Below are 18201 nucleotides of genomic sequence, written 5' to 3' on the forward strand. Positions count from 1 at the left end.
GGGATGATTATGCCGAAACTTTATGCAAACCCAATATGACCCATCTCGGCGAAGCGTAGCTGTAGCCCAGTAAATAATAAACACTTTTAATTTTAACATAGTTTATAAACAATAAATATGAGTTAACATATGCCCTGTGGTTCCCGGCGCTTTAGAATACGAACATGCACTTGTAGTAAAAGGCGACTAAGGGAATAGAAGGACAATCATTTACTGAAAGCTTCAATGCTGGTCTAGTAATGAAGAGAACCTAGTGTGATATTTTTAGTATCATAGCTTCTTTTCTTGTTTTTTGCCATCTTAGCAGATGGTAAAAGTCAATCAAGGGAAATGCTATAAACTTGGTATTCTTCTTTACGCTCATAAGCGTTAATGAAGTAGCGGTTGCAGTCGAAACCTTTGTAGCACCTGTCGTAGCAGTAGTGTAGCACTCGCTACGAAACTGTCATGTAGAATGTAGATTTGATGATTTGTCCAAATATACATATATGAATACTTAAGTTTAAAACGCTCATTTTCTGATATGAAAAATACCTACTATATAAAAAATAAAAATACCTATTAGCGTTGCCGAAAACGAATTATAATAAACGGATAATAGAAGTTGTTGTCATTACTTTTTTTCATTTTCTTCTCTGAAATTTGGTATCTGCAATAATTTATGGGATTAATAAGGGATGACGATTAAATTTATTAACGAAAAGGAAATTAAATTCATGATTTAAAAAAATGTTTTAGATATTGTATATTGCTTTAAGTTTGATACTTTATTTATTTCAAAAATTAATATTTATACCGTATCGTTTAAAACGAACGGAGACGCGTCTTTGTGTCACGGGTACAAAAATAAAATGCAATACACGACTCGACTGTCTGGGTGACCGCATGATGCAATATAACTACATCATTAATCAGTATAGTGTAAAATAGTACTGTGAGTTTAAAGGGAAAAGTTGTTTAAAGGTTTAAACGTATCTTCTATTTAGGTCGACAAAACCAGAGCTTTTAAATACTTATAAAAATGTAGCTAGTTATTCTACGTTTAACTTCGTTTTTAATTATTTTTATACAAACATACATACATATGATCATGTCTATATCCCCTACGGGGTAGACAGAGCCAACAGTCTTGAAAAGACTATAGGCCACTTTCCGCTGTTTTGCTTAATGATAAAATTGAGATTCAAATAGTGACAGGTTGCTAGCCCATCGCACAAAAGAAGAATCCCAAGTTTATAAGCCTATCCCTTAGTCGCCTTTTACGACATCCATGAGAACGAGATGGAGTGGTCCTATTCTTTTTTATATAAGTGCCGGGAACCACACGGCACGGCAATTATTTTTATTGTAATGTAATCCAATAAATGCCTTATTGATTATGCCTTGATATAATGACAGCTTAAAAAAAAGCTTAGCTGTTGTAGACTTGCAGTCATGTTATACATTACTATTATAAAGGCGAAAGTTTGTATGGATGTATGGATGTTTGTTACTCTTTCACGCAAAATCTACTGAACCGATTACCAGGAAATTTGGTATGTAGGTAGCTGAAGACCCAGAATAACACATAGGCTACTTTTTATCCCAGAGTTCCCGCGGGATTGATAGGGTTTCCATGCGGACGAAGTCGCGGGCGGCCTCTAGTACATTATCTTTTCAATTAATAGAAATTGATGGAAAGAGGGATATCTAGTAATTTTAACAAGAACCTTTTTAATTATGTGCAATCCCAACAAGTACCTACCCACATTTTTTATTATCAACATAAGTTGAACTTATCTATGCGTGACACGCAAAAGGGATCATCGATCGATACAATAACAAATAACAAACAACGATTGCGTACTTATTTAGGTAGGTACTTATTTACTGCGTGCGTAAACTATATCGGTATCATTAGGCTTCATTCATGCAACATTTATGTCATTGAAATCGCATTTTAAGATAACAAACGTGCCGCTTCGTGGTTTTAATTTAAGTGTCACACTAAGAATTCAGCAATCAGAGATCGTAATGAATTTTATTTGCTATTCCGACGAATGGAAAATCTGTATGAGCTGTCATTAGATTTTACAGCTACCACTAAACATTTTATACAGATAATTAAAACTTGCGTCGTATATTTTAACGAGCGTAATTCGAGGTCCTAGAGTAACGGGTGTTTTAAATATGTAATTTCTTCTATGTTATGTCTCAATATCACTAAAAGCGAACTGGTTTTGTAGGTAATTGTTGGATTTATTAATTTTAGTAGTTAAATTTGATATTGGTAGGGGCAAGCGCGGGGCGGGGGGATGTGTCTCATCTCATCCAGCTTATATATAATCTGTGCGGTTTGGAGGGCCGCCGTCACTCCTCCGCGCCTTGCCGCCGTGCGCGTACTGTACCCGCCACCGAAGTGAACTCGCTCGAAGTATACCTGCGCACTCGCAAATTTACAATATGAAGTTATTGATTTTACTGGCCCTTTGCGGCACGGTATATCTTATGCCCATGGAAATGGTAAGTAGACTTTCGCTTTCGGTATACTTTAAAGTTTTAATAACACCGAATTTCAGGGATTTTTGGGTATCGCCGCCGTTTATTTATCCGTGGTTGAACTAAACATTTTTCAACAAAGCTTTCGCTTCGGTTAGGTTTAAATTTTAAAAGCTACACTTATAAAAATCTACCCTTTTTTTCAAATTACCGTGTTATATGACTGATACCCACCAACATTTTGTAATCCAAAAAGTTCGTTGGAATAACTCAATACTTTTGTATCTAGGTATTAAATAATTTACAAAATTTAATAAATCAGAAAGAAGTTGCATTTTAAGAATTTGTCTGTGTATTTCATCATGATGAACCTTTTTATTTTCCTTAAGAAAGTCTTAGGTTTTGAATCAAATAGCGTAATTATAAACGACCTATTCCCGATAAAAAATAACTAGTAAATTATTGAAGTTTTTATGAATACGACTTAAAAAGTAAGCTTTGTGGCATAAGAACGACAAAAAAATTACCTGGAATTATACGTTAAAAATGTCCAGAAGCATCGCTGATTAAAATGAAAAGCGCGCGCCGAAAAAATATCTTCGCGAAAAACCGCACTTGTAGCTAATAAATGATTAAAATGTAATCTAAAGATGAATCCTTTAAAAAGTTATAAGGCGCTGGTTTTTTATAGGTACCCACATTTTATATTAAAAGGAACAAAATAATTCATACGTGACTTTCCTAGAAAGGTTGGAATTCTCCTATTTTTACATTCCCAAAAATATACAAATGTAATTTTAAACAGTTAAATAGATGTGTCAAAGCTAGCTTATAAAACTAGGTTTAGATACGACATGGAAAAACCATGGAAAAAAGCTATTTGAAAAAAAAATATTTTGTTATTAATAAATAAAAGTTAATTAAGGAATAAAAAAAACTGTATCACAAAACCACTTTAAAATCTAAAACCAGACCAACAAAACACGCTCTAAACAAGAAGATAGTCTCTGAAATTATTATTACAAACTATTCTTACTTACACGTATTATATTTTACGTTGTTTCTATAAGTCATAATTATACAGCTATGTTAAAGTTAGTTAGTTTTTGTTATTTTTTAAACTTATTTTTTTATTTAATTTGTACGAATTCGTGTTAGGTATACTTATTATGCAGAGCAGCCTTAACTATCTAAACAATGATACCTAACAAGTGATTTCATGAATTCTTGCACTTATTGCAAGCAAACCCGTAAGCAACAGCGAATATGTTTACATATTTGAAATGTGCTAAGAAAGTTGTTTCGTTAATATTTTTTATAGTTCTTTAATCTATATTGTAATTGTGTCTATATTGTTGTGTTGTAATCAATTTAACGTGACGTCATATAACCAACGGACGATCAGGAGGTTTCTAACGATATTTTATTTATCTATATATGATAACTAGTTTAGAAGTGATTAAGAATAGATAAACATCCATACCCAAAAACATACAATGCTAAATCAGAACCCTCCTTTTTGTTTCGCCCTAGTCTAGTGAAAAAGCGGAGAACGTAACGAAGTGCTTGAGATTCGTGCAGTTTTAAGTTCGATTTGATCAGTTATCTCATTGTTTACAATTTGAATTTTTAAATTGCCCATTATCATTGTTATTTTAGCACACATGTGATTTTATCATATGTTTACAAGAGAATAGCAAAAAATTTAGGTATAAATTTTCAACTTCACGTATACAAACAAATCATTATTTCACTTCATCCATTGCTAAGATTATGTAAATCAAAGAGAGGAGTGCCATATTATAATATTATGCCATATAAGATTGATAAGGTTGCTTTATTTGGTTTATACTTATAAAAAGGTAACTGACCTATACATACACGTCTATCCGGTAATATTATTGCCGAAATTAATAAAATAATTATGATAAGGTAAGCATCCGCATATAAATAATGTAAGGAAATATCCACCGAAGAATGGGGCTTTCCTCTAAAGGGTAAATACTAGTTATGAACAAATAAATCAAAACGGTAATGGCTTGTGACAAAAGTAGAATGTTTGGCCAGATGGCGACTTTATGATTCTATTTCCGACTGCGTGTTGGCCATGAGAAATGAATCACTTTTCACGTGGTACGCTAGGCGAGGGACTCGTAAAAAATTTACGTTAGGCGTACAACACCCACACATAGTAAAAAGTAAACAATACCGCTGGTCGTCGACCCTCATCTACTCGCTTAATATTATAAAAGAAAACTTCTGAAAGATGAATCCCCGTCGTTATCATAACTGCTTTATTTTCATGTTCATAGATTTATTATAATTAGTTTGGCCCCAATTTCATCCTTTATCCCTGATCAAGTAAAATAAACATAGACGACGACATCCCTTTTAAATTAAAAGTATGCCGAGAGCCGTGCATCATACTGGCTACGTTCGGCTCATTCCCATCACTTTTAGTTGAGAATAAGCCCCTATTTCCTGTTCTGTCGTAGGATCCAGATACTTGCTGTGTAGATGTCCGTTTACATGATTAGCCGACCGTCGTTTCACTTCATTCATGTTTCGGCTGCTAACGCGCCCACCTCGCTGCGGATACGCTCAAGGGCGTGCGTACAATCATATTGTATTGATACTCGTATCATGCGAAATGATAACCTACTCTGGTTAACACAAAGGGTAACGGACAATGCACCTATTACACTTTGTAAAGGATTGTAATACGTTATATTAATTTTGGAAAATTACACAATAATAATACCTACCTATCGAATTGTATGTGTTCGTACACTTAAGCTGAAATAAACGAAGTTTTCTTTCTCATTTTAAAATATTACGAACATATGATTCATAAATCAGGTTAAAATGTAATATTAATATATTAGGGTACGTAAAACCTATACTCATACAAAGTAACCGTTTGTAAAATTAAACTAATACTGATAAATCAATTTAAAAAAGAAACAAAGTACCTTGATAGTTTTACAAGATTTAACTAGATTAAACAGATATATAAATAAAAAAATAAAAAGATTTTGTTACTGTTTTTATGTCAGTCAAAATATTACATATTTAATTTATGTAATTTTAAATCGCCATTTGACAGGTCCATTATGTCTTACATTCTCAACATTTACCGCGCTCAAGTTAGTATCGGTAAAAGTTCATAATGACTTTTACCAGTAAGAGTTGGTTAATCGTTTTACTGTAATATCTTGGGATTTACTGTGGTTCGTGCTTTTACAGTAATATATATATATATATATATATAAATTGTATACGTTGGATTCATTTTACACTTGTCAATTTATAAGTAGTTGTCAGAATTATCACACTTGTATTATTATTCATTGACGTAGTTGTTCGAACTTTGTTATAATGATAGTCAAGTGCATCGCTTTTGCCCTTTGATTGAGAAAATGCCAGCGAGCATTAAATGACTTGTTATATCACGATATTTCAATGAAACTACGCACACTATGATTAGAGTTATCGACATACATAATCACGTCTTTATCCCTCTGGAGTAGACAGAGCCGACAGTCTTGAAAAGACTGAAAGGGCATATAAAGCTGTATGGCTTAGTGATGGAATTGAGATTCAAATAGTGGCAGGTTTCCCGGGCGAAGCGACTGGCACACGCTTTTTCTCTTCGCTACCTGACAAATCTGCTTTGGGTTAATATTTGATGTTTTTTCAGGGTTCGTCGGCGCAAAATGTGACTGCCACTTCTCCTAAAACAATTTGCGCTCCGCAAACACCATGCTCATGGTCTGTTTATAATCCTCATACAAGGGAAATATTAAAGGAGATAGGCAACACATAGTAAGTATATGTTTGATATGAAACTGCATTCACTAAAACGTTGCAAACTTATTCCTCAACTCCCTTCTCGTCAAACCGCGGTTAAAAAAATAAAAGGCGTAATGTTTCTATTTTATTGTTTGTATATTATACTATTAATCAGTGTGACTTTGAGTCACACAGCAGATACCATAAAGAAAATAGTCATAAAAAAAATACTAATGAGATATTGAATGAGTAACCATGGTCTAATTTTTAGGATCCCCTGTTTACAGGATCACCATCATAGTCAGACGATAATAGCTACGTACAGTTAACTATCCCACTCTTGGATCGTAACCATTCATATAATTGTAAATGGGAGAAGAGTTGAAACCAATTGAGAGTTAGTTCAATATTTGCGGGTTTCGTTTTTCTTATAACATATTTTATACAAATTATTTCCTTTCAGTTGCGTATGCCCTGCCGACTTAATATGCCAAATAACAGAGGACGACATTCCGGTGAGCAGTTACATTCACCGCTGCCGATCAAAAGACTTCGAATCGGACATTGCGGACAGATAGCGCTGCGCAGGCGACGACGCGCTGACATCTCTTGACGTCGCTTGTTCCTTAGAACAGTGCTGATTATACGACTTAGGAACCTCTAATTGTTACAATTTCAACACTCTATTTTTAACAATCGATGATAATTCGCAAATATTCAAATATAATTTTAATTCAGTCATATTATATTCTTGAAATGTACTTACTTATTCAGTTTTAAATGTTTTAAAAAACTTTAATGACTGTACTGCTCAAGGTTAAGCACGTCTAATTTAAAGTTCCTATTTATAATAAGTACCTATGTTTTCCTAATAATTTTATTTAGATAGATAACTTAGTCAAATAGAATAATGCTAGAAAATGATTAGTTTAAGTAACTTTGACATATTAATAATTGTTTATGAAGATATGTGTGATTCGAGTGTTTGATGAAATAAAGATTATTGCAATAGTACTTTCTTTTATTTTTTTAGAAAACCTAAAAGTGGTTTTTCAGTTAAAACACCATATTCTTTTAACAGAACGATCGATAATAATTCGTACTCTTTCCAGTTGCACCCTCGCAACCGAAACAAACTCAAAAGTGTAGTAAGGGTTGACTGGGGATAACATTACAGACAAGATTCGATTTTTCTTGTTATACTTATCAAAAATTATCACTTATAACAATTTTCTCATATAAGTACATACACATATACACGTCTATATCCCTTGCGGGGCAACGCCTATAGACTTGAAATTACTGATATGTCACATTCAGCTGTTCTGAGATTTAAAGTGACTGGTTGCTAGCCCGTCGCCTAAAATAATTTCAAGTTTATAAGCCTATCCTTGAGTTGCCTTTTACATCTATGGGAATGAGATGAAGTAGTCCAATTCTCTTTTTTTCTATTGGTGGTGGAAATAGAACCGAGGCCTATATTTTAATATACTCGTAATAGCCAGTATAAAAGATAAATGTACTCAATTTTGTTAAAGTAATAGTTATTGCGATAACATTGACACGATATTATCTTTTGGGTTCTGTAAGGTGAGAAAATAATTAGGACTGCCTTGTTTTATTGTTATTTTCTTTGTACCTTCAATATATTAAATCGATTGTGTTATTTCATGTTAAGCTAAATAAAAATGAGCTTCAAAGTTGTTCTGGTCTCTTCCCATGCAGATTGCAAAAGTCACCTACTAGCTAGAAACATGGACAATATCTAGCATAATAATAATTTAGTAAAAAAATTAAACACTAAATTCATCATATATTGTTTAATAAATTTTGTACAAAACCTTATTTAATGGTAGATAAGGCGCACAGCTTTATTTTTATACTAGCTGTGCCCGCGACTTCGTCCGCTTGGAGTAATTATTTCGGGCATCATTGAAGTCCTCAAGGAGGAATAATTTTCCCCGTTTTTTTTTTTTCATATTTTCCATTATTTCTTCGCTCTTGATAGTTGCAGCGTGATGTTATATAGCCTAAAGCCTTCCTCTAGAAATGGTCTAAACACAAAAAGAATTTTTCAATTCGAACCAGTAGTTCTGAACATTACCGCGTTCAAACAAACCAACTCTTCAGCTTTATAATATCAGTATAGATTTGTGGTTTTATATTTAACGCGTTGATGTTTTATTTATGGCTCTAAACAATATTTCTTTTTGTTATTTTAAGTAGGATTTCGGGGACAATTGAATTGAACGTAATCCACACTTTTTTATTCAACTATCTGGATAGTATATATTTAAGTTTAAATGCGAAAGCTGTAGGCACTGTTATAGACAACATAAAGAATTTTTTCGCGCGTACTATAATGTTCAGCTTTTTTCACTATAAACGTAGAAGATTAAAAATATAAAAATAATGTATTGTGTTCTCATACAACAATAATTATTTTTCCTTTTGGAGTAGTTCCCGGTTACATCCTTACCTCTCTGGAGTAAAACACTGGATGTGGGGTTTTTACACGAAGCTATTCCCGTCTGGCCTTGAAACATCCTATGCAGAGAAACCTAACCCATATTGGATCATCAAAAAATCTGAATTAGATGAATGTGCCGCGTAGTCGCCTTTTACGACGTTTATGGGAAAAAATTGGAGTGTTCCTATTGTAAATTGGCGGGAACCTCGCGTAGGTATTAGCATAATGATTATATCTACTACCGCTTCTAAAGTGCAGGTGTAGAAAAAGCGGCGGAACATACTACACTGCAGTATTTTCACGGACGTCTATTTACAAACATAGATCTTAGCCGTAAACGAATGCACATTGTCTTAGAATGGCCATGGACGAATATACATACATACATACATATAGTCACGTCTATATCCCTTATGGGGTAGACAGAGCCAATAGTCCCGAAAAGACTGAATGGCCACATTCAGCTACTCGGCTTAATGATGGAATTGAGATCCAAATAGTGACAGGTTGCTAGCCCATCGCCTAAAAAAGGAATCACAAGTATGTAAGCCTATACCTTAGTCGCCTTTTACGACATCCATGGGAAAGAAATGGAGTAGTCCTATCCTTTTTTGTATTGGTGTCGGGAACCACACGACCCTATTGGTGCCGGGAACCATACGGCATGGACGAATATAATTAAAGAATATATAGAAGCTTTGTTTGCGTGTTAACTTTTGACCGATTGTTGTAATGAAATAATTGCTGTACAGTTTAAACCAAAACCCACTGAGCCGATTTGGATAATACTGTCAAGTTCATTCAAAACCAGACATACCTACCGAAATGCTTTTATAATGATGAATAATGATGAATGTTCTAATTTTATTTCTATTTATAATAACAATAATCGATATTCTGAACGAACGCATAAATTTCCATTAGATTATTCACAATGTGTAAAAAAAACTTAGATCTACCGTCAGAATAATAAAATTGACAGAGCAGTAAGTAGGTACATAGGCGATGTTACATTTATTCCACAGTGTAAACTAGAAAACACCCGCGACTTTGCCCGGGTATCGCTTTACGTGATGATCGCTATGCGGGGAACAAGTACTAACGGGATTTTAATTTCGCTAAAATCTCGTTAATTTCCGTTCCCGCGAGAATATATGTACTTAGTTGTATTCTGTTATGTGTAATAATAAATAAATATAGGGAAATCTCTTCTTAGTGCACACCTTGACTTCATGCGTAACCTTAATACGTAAAATTTCGTCGGTCAGTCACTCAGAAACGGAAGACTTTTATTCATATAGATATACATAGATTATATATAGTGGGTAACGAGTCCTTTGTATTCCTGTAGTGGAAAGTGCGCAATGCAAAATATTTTTAACCATAAAATAATCTTTCCCTGAGTGGAGGAAAAGACCTCTTCTTTCTACTGGCCACGATATCCTCTATTCACTTATTGTTTTTAAAATTCTACCTTATCATAAGCCCGTCACATACATTTAATACCTAATGGATTTTGTAAAATGCGACTTAGGGTTAAACTCCTAAACTTGGGATTCTTCTTTAAAGCGATGGGCTAGCAGCCATATTTGAATCTCAATTCTATCATAAAGCCGCAGCTGAACCTGGCCGTTATGTCTTTTCAAGACTGTTGGCTCTGTCTATCCCGCAAGGGATAAGGACGTGAATATATGTATGTATGTGTGGGTAGTTTGAAGAATATATGTAGATTGTGATTACTGATAGGGAAAACTAGTATATTATATTATACACACACAGCATATACCTACCTACTAATACCAACCAATGGCCTGTGTATAGGTATGTACCTATACACCGTATACGTACCTAGTATAGGTACGTATATATCGTAGGTATACGAAATACAAAAAATGACCGAAATTCAAATATGAATACAATTCAACAAATACCTACGCGAACTACAAGTTAATGTGCGCAACCTCTATGGATTTGTTGCTCTTAGCTTTATAGAACATATTGCGGGTAGTTCTATATTTATGCTGCAATAACGTTACTAGGTTGAACGGCTATGAAAAGTATTCCTATAAGTATATGAAAGTGCCTCGTATATATATTCTGGCTGAGCCGCCCGGAATGTTCTTTCCTACCGACCGTCGCATTGAGAAGTTGAATTGATTTATTTCTTGAGCGTATTTGTGTTATGGATTGTTTGTTTAATTATACTATGGAGGAAACTAAACCAATATTTACAACAGCTAGTGACACAAAGGCTACTGCTACAACGGTAGTAGTATTAAGTTGAATTGTCGTCTAATTTACTTACCTTTGACTACTACTATAAAAATATTTTGTAAATTTTAGGAAAGTTTTACCAACGATAACAGGAGTATGCCTAATGGACAGGAAAGCGTGTTTTCTCCTTTAGCCAATACCTTTCAAAGCCAAGGCGGGAATGAGTTGCTGAATTTATTGGCGCAACAGGAGCCAAGGGCGGCAGATATAGGTAATGTTCAATTTTGATACGATTGTGATACTTACCGACAAGATAGAAAGGTTTGTTAGGTAGTTTTTTTTACGAAAAAACCTGTTTTGTTTCAGCACCAACGGCTGCGGACGTGGAGGAAGCTTTGATGAATTTTCGTATAAGTGGAGCAGAGATGATGTATGATGATATCGAACAGAACCATCCATATTTTATGGGTACGTGAACTTAAGTTTTTCCTCTACATTTCTAATGAAAGGAGGTTCACTGAGCAAATAAGTATACAATGTAAGAGTATGTTGTAAGAACGTGTTGAATGTGGATAACGCAAAAGATTTATGCGGACGATCAGTGGAAAGATGCAGTTCAACTCACCCGAGAAAGAGGCATGATTTTATGTATGTGTAACTAGCGGCCTGCCTCTGCTTCGCCCGTGATTCATACATAGCCTATAACAACCATGAACCAACCACCTTTTTTATGGTGCTAAAGTTCTCATGATCGGTTAAGTGTATCCTAAGAAGTAAAATTTACTAACTCGACCCCTTTACAATATCAGTAAAGAAGTTTCTATAGACGTGGCTAATCGTACTGATTAAATGCGTGCATAAAATATGTGAACTTACTTGAAATATTACTTCTGTGTATGCAGGGAGTCGAGCGGAGTCTGTGTCGTCCACGCCAAATGTCCCGTGGACTGAGGGCTCCAATGCACCTGCCAACAGAAACGGAGAGATGATAGACACTTTCGACTTCTTGATCAAAAGTCAGTATATTATTTATTTTAAAGCTGTACTAACAAATAGATTGGGTTCCGCCTGGTAGCGAAGAAAAAACTAAATGCGTGCCAGATGCTCTTTCCGCATATGCTCATATCGCGATCTGTTATTCGCAAAATATTAGATTTTAAAAATATAAGATTCTTAAAATATGACATATCAGAATAGCAGATTCTCAATATAGCCGAAATGCTATCAATAAGAGATCGTGGCAAGTGGAAAGAGGTAGTCTCTGCATACCCCTCCGGGAAAGAGGCGTGATTTTATGTATGTATGCTATCAATAACAAAATGGGAAACGGCGGACGAATAAAGTTGACCCAACAGTAATAAAAACGTAGTGGTTATATTCTCTTTGTACAACAGGCCATTGTAAAAATCATTCAAGGGATTTTTCTTGTAGGCGATGGGTCAACAACTGCAAATGCAATTTATCATCGTATTAAACGTATTTTAAGATTTTCTTTGAGCATTTTTAAACAACCGGTTATAATAACGGACACATATAGATTCCCGGTTACGTGCCCCATTGTAGACTTGCTTTTTTAATGTTCTACCTTTAATCCTGGAAACTTTTCATCCCATCCATCCATCCATTTGCTAAAAACCTATATTCTTTTGTAGGTGGCGCTAAATTCACGCGGGCGAAGATGTGATAGCTTTTAAATATCGGCTTTATAAATATCGGTCTGTTTGCAGGTTTATCATCAGCCAACAACTACGTATCTATGTTGACCCGCGAGCAACTGTCGCTGCTGCGTTGTATTCGGCCGAGCCTGTTGTACGAGTTCCTACAGGAAGTCGCCAAGGTCCGCAGCGACAAACGCATGCGACGCGCCTTGCCTAATGTAAGACAACAATTTACAAATACTATAACTAGTAAACAAAGTGTTGGGAACATTACACTCCCAGGAAGCCTGGCGAACGAAATCGAAAGATGCTTTATTCTTTTTGGAATTTATGCCTAGGTATCAATTGGCGATGCAGATGCATATCAGAGGGTTTTAAACTATGCCGTTCATTTTCAAACCGTTTGAAATAGTTAGGAGAAAACCCCATTCTGAACCCTTAAAAAAAGGACCAAAATGCCTAATACTTTAATTTTCTTCTATCAGGAATGTGCTTTCTGCAAGAACAATGGGGAGAATGAAGAGTGCTACTCGACCCACGTGCTGAAAGATTGGCGCGGGCGCGTGCGCTGCCCTGTACTGCGTGCCTTCAGATGTCCGCGGTGCGGCGCTACCGGTGACCACGCTCACACCATCAAGTACTGTCCGGAGAATGTGGACGGAAGTAAGTTCCGTTACTTTTAAAATAATCTTCTTTAGAAATTGGTCTAGATTTTACGAGAATGAGAAGTGCTACTCTTCCCACTATAGTTATGGTTATTATGAACAGGCAGCAATGTTTCTCTGCAGACGAATAACCCTAAATGTGCGACATACATACAATAGTATATATGTTTATAATATATATGTAAATAGTGGATCGAACGGGGTGTGTACGTTAAGGTAAGCGAGAAGGTAGTGGTTTTTACACAATAAATATAAAATAATAATATTTTACTATTTCTTGCTGCGTGGTTTCTAGCTACTGATTTGTCATCTTTGAAAGTATTCTTATAAGACGTTAGACACACAAAGAAGTTGATAGGTGTCATCATCATACATCTTCCTCTTAGCGTTCGTTTAGACTACCTTCTCACCTATTTGAGAAAAGGGTGTGCCTTAAGACCATGATTCAGGGTTAGTTTGTAAATTAGGTTTTCATTCGAAGCGATTCCCGGCTGACCTCCGCAACTTTTGATCAGGGAACCTTACCATCATTGGATCTGTGGGGTATACATATTTATAACAAAGATTAAAGCAAAATAAAAGACTTATTTGCTATACCGAGCTCACACGCAGAGGGAAACCACCGCTGACTTTTGTAATTTTCCAGGTTCAGACCGCTCGAGTCTATCTTCGCGTCGCCGCGTGCCGCCCTCCTTGCTGCTGGGCGGCCAAGCGGGGCTACCTCGCGCCGCTATGCCCGCCGCCCCCGCACCCTCTCCCTCCCCTGCTACCTCTGGCCTCTCACAAGCCGCGATTTGGTCCACCTTCGGGATGAACTAGGTTTCCAAGCTTCACGAGCAAACTTAGTAAAAACAATAAGTCAACTAACATTGAAGTCATCTTTAATAACAATCAACAGAATGTTAATTTATCTAAAATCTACTGCCTTGACAGTCAACAACTCGGCCGTTCGAAAGAAAGATAAGTAAAGAAAGTTATACTTCTTACGTTTTACTCTGTTCTTGATGGTAACTTTCATGTATATAGTATTTGTACCTACTTAATTATTAGGTACTTGATAGTAGGTATGCTTTATTTTAATAGACACATTCCTATTTTAGTGTTATATTGCTCGTGTGAACTTGGAAACTACTTACATAGACTTTTAAGCTGTCATCATTCAAAGTTTGTATAAATTATACTTTGAAATTCAGAATGAATTTGTAAAGTTAGTATTACCAGTTACGAGTATACGTATTGATTGAATGAATGATGGCGGTGAATATTGCAAACCGGATATCGATTTCGTACTTTATGTACTTTAAGCAAGACACCTTTTACTGTGATTTTCGATATTTCAAATCAATTTATATCAACTACTGAAAGGAGTCTTGGTTACACAATAAATACTAGTTTTCTCGCGTTATACTGGTTACTTTCTGATTCACTTTCTGCCCTACGTTTAGCTTACTAATAGTTTATATTAGAAAGCTAAACCGTTGGTGCGGCGAGCCATACACCGTCAAATAAAAGTATGCGGGTCATACAGTATTTGATAACAAGTAAAATAAAACACGAATCAGAACGTAATTAGGCTAACGTTTCTCTTGAAATATCAATTTTTCATTGGGTTTTAAAGTGTCATTCATTAGATAAAATCTATAACAAATTTTTAATAAATACTGATATCATCATTTTGTTGTAAACAATACAATTCAATCATTACAATTCTAAATTTTAATGAATTTATTGTCAATAATGATGATTCAATTATATCCATTTACATGCGCATTAATTCACCATCTTTGGCAGGATCAATAAATAATACTAATACAATTTATTAAATGCAGTTTTACCAATGAAAAATTACTTCCTTCCTTTTGGTGTCGGTTACATACTGTTAGTTTTAATAAATATATGGAGCATCTGTCTTTTTTCATTTCAATAACATTAATTATTCAACATGTAACACACACACTCTTGTCTCCTCCCTACTATTCCTAATTGGCTTAATTTAGGTATGATGATGATGATAAGACAAAATTAAATGTTGATTTAAAAAAATCTGTCAGAGGAGGGACGAAGAAAATAAATTAAAATAAGTATTATTAATGCAATTTTATTCAATCTATGATTACGATACATCAACAGTGTAACAGAGTATTTATTATATTATTATTATAAAAGTTCAATATGTATAAATAAAACGATCGTGAGATCGTGACGAATACAATTTTAAAAATATCTACTTATTAGATGGTATGTGCCTTTTCGGCAATGGCACTCGTGGAAACAGCAGTGCGGCTAGAACTGTAACATAGTAAGAATTTAGATCGTTCATTCAAAAATATGAGTTACACTTTAACATTTGGACCCATGAGGACACAAGAATACTGTATTATCCATCAATTATTATGTTCGAAAAAAAATATCATTAAAAATAATAGTACATAAATTTAAAAAATTAAGACACCGCCTTAAATGAAAAATATAATACATTCAATAACAGTTTAAAAATAAGCAATGACTAACTAACTATACAACTAAATCTTATCGTAGGATAAATTCATTGATGTAAAAGTTTTTATAAACATAATTTGAAAAAAACTTTTTGTTGTTGACTAAAGAAGTCACAAAATAATTTCATTAAATTTAATTAACATTGGCAAGTGTAAACACAGCAGTTGAGAATTTATCAGTTAAAGCTAAAGCTTATAAAAATAATAATACAAAAAAATATGAAGTCACATAGTTCAACTATAATTTTTGAGATTCGATCCGAAACTGAGCGGAAGCAACCAATAATAACAAATGCAATTGGAATGGTTACATTTGGTTAATAGGGAATGTTGTTTTAGTACTGGATTATTCTGGAAGCCATTATCAACGTGACAACAACGATAAACTTAACTAAACATTCGTACTTGTATTATGATTAATATTATTGATATAGAAAAGGAAGATTGGTTATGGAATTGGAATCGTCACTCATATGAGGTACTTCAGATAATTTCTACCATCGGATTGACAAATGATATATTTTTAGAATTGTCATCAGTAGGGCTTATAAGACCACTAGCTGTGCCCGCGACTTCGTCCGCGTGGAATAGTTATTTTGGGCATCATATTTATTTTTGCAAACATCCTCCTCAGGCGGTCAGGCGGTCACGCGTATTAGAAAGAACGCTGGTTCGCCGTATTAAATGTTTCGCTGCAAATTGCTTATAACGACTATATCTCAAAACCTATTCGTCTGATTTATATACTGTAAATGGCAATTTTAGTCTACATGAAAAGCCGAAAGTAATAAACATATTTATTTGGATAAGGATTAATACTGAATTAAAGAAAATTGGTTTCAAAATAACTTATGTTTATAATGAAAAAATAATCTTAAAAAATGAACATAAAAGTGGTTACTGTAAGTAAACCTTAAGAGATAGATATATGCTCTCGCGGACTTCACATCTTTAGTACATTGTTTTACTATATCTTTGTTGGTTTGTGCAGCGTTCGCGTGGAAAGCTCGCAGATGGCCGACTCATTCAACTTTCACCTGCATTGTTGACGTTTCCCGTAGGAAATCCGGGATAAAATGTAGCCTATAGCCTTCCTCGATAAATAGACTATCTAACAGTGAAAGAATTATTTAAATCGGTTCAGTAGTTTCTGAGATTAGCGCGTTTAAACAAACAAACAAACAAAACAAACTCTTCAGCTTTATAATATTAGTATAGATTAATAAATCATGTTTTAGCTACTCTATAGAGATATATGATAAATACCTTTTCAACGGTCGTGCGGAGCCCCACAGAAAAGTTAGTACTTAGCCACACTGGCTGATTACTAGCTTTTGCAAAGCACTCCGCTTTGAAAGCCAAGCAGCGAACACGCAACGATTTTGTCGCGGAGAGAAGCGACATTGACATTCGGACGACATTTTGTGCACTCACATACTGAGTGTATCTTAATTTCGCGTATAATTATAACGCGTTGGCGCTGCGTACGCTTATTCGAGACTCGTACGCTGCGCGGCCGCACAATGCTCGCTGCGCAACCGCGACGAATTCGTCAGTGTGGCAGCTCACTTAAACAGAGTTACTATCTGGTGGTAGACAATATATTAAAAAAAAAAAAATTCCAGAAGATACAATAGAATGTCAGTAAATTGGAAAGATATTGGTTATTATTAGATCTACTTAAATTTAATATAACTGCACCTGAACTTTATAGGCTTAATATCAATAATTCAATTATTAATAATATATTCCGACGACACCAATACTAAATCTTTGGTAAAAATACAACTTTCTAGATTGTGGTACATTTCTGCGTCACTAAGCCTTCCCTATAGGCAGTGTTTCATTATTACCACCAAAAGTATAAAATTATTTACTTTTTAACATACCTACAGTACCGCATTAGGCTTTTTATCCGCTAGACTATGTGTTGCCATAAATAGGATATTTAATGATAAGTTTTATTCGATTCGATTTGTCGTTAGGTAATTTCTAGACCTAGTTAAACAACAAGGAAAAATTTGGAATAAAATATATCTCATTGAAAAAATTTTTGCTCACTCATAACAAATATACATTATAATTTGGCAGACGATTAGTGAATGAAAGCCTCAATATAAAGAGATCTAAAAACGATTTTTATAGTATAGTAAGTATAGTATTATTTGTATGTTTTACTTTTATAGCCAATCCCTAAATTTATATTTTAGTAACATAGGTAGTTCCATTCTTAAATATTATTTACTTTACTTACGATGCGAGATTTCAATCTCGGGGGTCATTTTGTATAAGGTTTATATCAATTAGATATCAATGACTGTTTCTTTTGAAGGCCAACTGTCAAATGTGTAGGTACGTACATACAGGTCTATGTCTGTCTTTATCGCACTTTTAATTCAATTGCAAATTCATATTTCCGTCCTGCT

General features: G+C 34.5%; 2 protein-coding genes across 2 annotated transcripts; both read left to right on the plus strand.

Moving 5' to 3' along the window:
- Nucleotides 1-2356: 2356 nt before the first annotated feature.
- On the plus strand, nucleotides 2357-7265 carry LOC106132059 (uncharacterized). Its single transcript, XM_013331373.2, has 3 exons — nucleotides 2357-2502; nucleotides 6179-6303; nucleotides 6734-7265. Exons 1-3 carry the CDS (start codon nucleotides 2443-2445, stop codon nucleotides 6846-6848), a joined length of 300 nt encoding a protein of 99 aa, XP_013186827.1. The 5' UTR covers nucleotides 2357-2442; the 3' UTR covers nucleotides 6849-7265.
- A 3657-nt stretch (nucleotides 7266-10922) lies between these two features.
- Nucleotides 10923-14352, plus strand: LOC106132060 (uncharacterized). The gene is made up of 7 exons (XM_013331374.2): nucleotides 10923-11006; nucleotides 11084-11225; nucleotides 11321-11422; nucleotides 11857-11970; nucleotides 12682-12830; nucleotides 13098-13275; nucleotides 13924-14352. Exons 1-7 carry the CDS (start codon nucleotides 10923-10925, stop codon nucleotides 14094-14096), a joined length of 942 nt encoding a protein of 313 aa, XP_013186828.1. The 3' UTR covers nucleotides 14097-14352.
- The last annotated feature ends 3849 nt before the right edge of the window (nucleotides 14353-18201 follow it).

Source organism: Amyelois transitella, chromosome 13, assembly GCF_032362555.1.
Source record: "Amyelois transitella isolate CPQ chromosome 13, ilAmyTran1.1, whole genome shotgun sequence".
Lineage (NCBI taxonomy): Eukaryota > Metazoa > Arthropoda > Insecta > Lepidoptera > Pyralidae > Amyelois > Amyelois transitella.